General features: G+C 31.7%; 1 protein-coding gene across 1 annotated transcript; it reads left to right on the top strand.

Moving 5' to 3' along the window:
• Positions 1-1,169: 1,169 nt before the first annotated feature.
• On the top strand, positions 1,170-1,991 carry LOC133822613 (uncharacterized). The gene is made up of 2 exons (XM_062255010.1): positions 1,170-1,288; positions 1,391-1,991. Exons 1-2 carry the CDS (start codon positions 1,170-1,172, stop codon positions 1,989-1,991), a joined length of 720 nt encoding a protein of 239 aa, XP_062110994.1.
• The last annotated feature ends 294 nt before the right edge of the window (positions 1,992-2,285 follow it).

The raw sequence follows: 2,285 nt of genomic DNA, 5'->3' as shown, positions 1-2,285 counted from the left end.
ATAAAATGATTTCAAACTCGCATCATTTGTAGGCAAATGTTAACAGTGTATATAAGATAAAATGATTTATAAATAGTGTAAAAACCATATAATTTTTAAATTATCACATTTAAAATATCCAACCTTGTTTAAAAAATATCCAATTTTTTTGATAGATAAAAAAGTTTGATTGAGTTAATTTGTGTAAAAAAATATATATTTTATTAAAATTTCTCTTAAAAAACGTGAGCAATTAATTTAGAAAATGGCAACTAATTTCATTAAATGTATGTATTCATAAATCCATTTCAATACCCTAACATTGTGCTCTATTTATGATTAGCTGAGTTATTAATCATTTCTCATAAAAAATATGTACAATTCAGATCATGCCAACTAATTTCATTAAATGCATGTCTCCATAAATTCATTCCAATTCCCTAACATCATGCTCAAAATTTTGATTGGTTCATATATTAATCATTAAATTCGAAATTAACATATAGAAAATTATTTTTATTTAATAAATATGATATTAATGTCTACAACTACTATTTGAAACTTCCAATAAACATTAACACTGATTGTGAAAATGATAAAATTTAAAGTGTGTGTTTAATCTTGTTAATAAATAATTAATTCACAAGTAAACTATTCAAATTCTCTCAAATATTGATCATCTTCTAATTTCTCAAAATTGATAAATAATAATACAAATTTATTTCTTTTACACAACTTGATTGAGAATAATAAAATTAGGGCGAAGATCATTGTCCCTAGTACTATATTCCTCTACTTGAAATTAACTTTCGAACATCTTTCAATACTTTTGCTCTATTCTTGTTGAAATTTGAGCATGCAATCCACGAAGCTATGTGACACCTTTCTTCATTAGACTCGAACTACAATAGTGAAAAAAAATTACTCAAGTATAGTATGATAAGAACAATATATATATGGGTTGACTAATCAATTCCACTTGCTGGAAGATGATTCTGGGACAGAGCTGCTACAGAGGACCAATACAGGAAGAGAGGGGGGAGGACCCTCTACACTTAATGGATAGGATTCTTTCCTGGAATGTATGAGGGATTAACTGCCAACATAAACATCGAGAGATTAAGCATTTAATTCTTTCAAAGAATGTTGGATTGGTTAGTCTTCTCGAAACAAAAGTGAAGAATAAAAATATGGGTTCTATTTACACTAGTTTGTTTTCTGGATGGTGCTTCACTAATAACAACCCTTGGATTGATAAAGGTAGAATAATAATTGCTTGGAACCCGAGAGTGTTTTCTCTGGATTTCAGGTTATGTACTACTCAGTTAATTCACTGTTTAGTACAATTTCCAAACCGAGCATGAAGGTTTCTTATCACTTTTGTGTATGGTTTTAATGATGAATTATCTAGGGATCAGCTATGGAAAGATTTACAAGAATTGGCCGTAGCTATAACTGATCCTTGGCTGGTGATAGGGGATTTTAATGAGATTATCTCACTACATGAAAGAATAGGCAAAAAGGTTACTACTAAGCTCTCTAGCAAATTTATGGACTGCTTGACATCTTGTCATCTGGAGGACTTAAAATTTTCAGGTTGCTTCTATACGTGGAATAACAAGCAGAGAGCAGAGGAGAAGATCTATTCAAAGATTGATAGGGCCTTAGTTAATTCACAATGGACAGACTATTTTCCTAACTCAGAAGCTGTGTTTCTACCGGAAGGGATCTTCGATCATAGTCCAATTCTTGTTCATTTTGCCTTGGAGTTGAAAATGGAGAAGAAGCCATTTAGATACTTTCGGATGTGGAAAGAAGCAACATGTTATGAAGACAAGGTTCAGACCAGTTGGAACATACCAGTTGCTGGTACTGCAATGTTTCAAGTGATGTCTAAACTGAAAAGACTGAAACAGGTGTTAGTGAGTATAAATAGAGAGGGTTTTTCTGATATACAACAGACAGAATTTAAGGCAAGTCTCTTATTGAAGGAGCTTCAGGAAAAATTGTAGAAGGACCCGCTCAATGAGTGGCTAATTAATCAAGAACAAATGGCTAGAGAAAATTTTCTTCATTATCATAAAGCTTACATGATGTTCTTAGCTCAAAAAGCCAAAGCAGTTTGGATGGTTAATGGAGATGAAAATACTCATATTTTTCATGCTTCTCTTAAGGCTAGGAGGTTACAGAACAGGATAATGTCCATCAAGATTGAGGTAGGAACTTGGGTAGATTCTCCAACTGGTATAAAAAAGGCTTTTATGGATTATTATCAAGGATTGTTGGGAACAATCATGATGCAAAGG

The sequence above is a fragment of the Humulus lupulus genome, chromosome 1 (genome assembly GCF_963169125.1).
Source record: "Humulus lupulus chromosome 1, drHumLupu1.1, whole genome shotgun sequence".
In the NCBI taxonomy this organism is placed as follows: Eukaryota; Viridiplantae; Streptophyta; class Magnoliopsida; order Rosales; family Cannabaceae; genus Humulus; species Humulus lupulus.
This window is presented reverse-complemented; position numbering and strand designations above follow the sequence as displayed.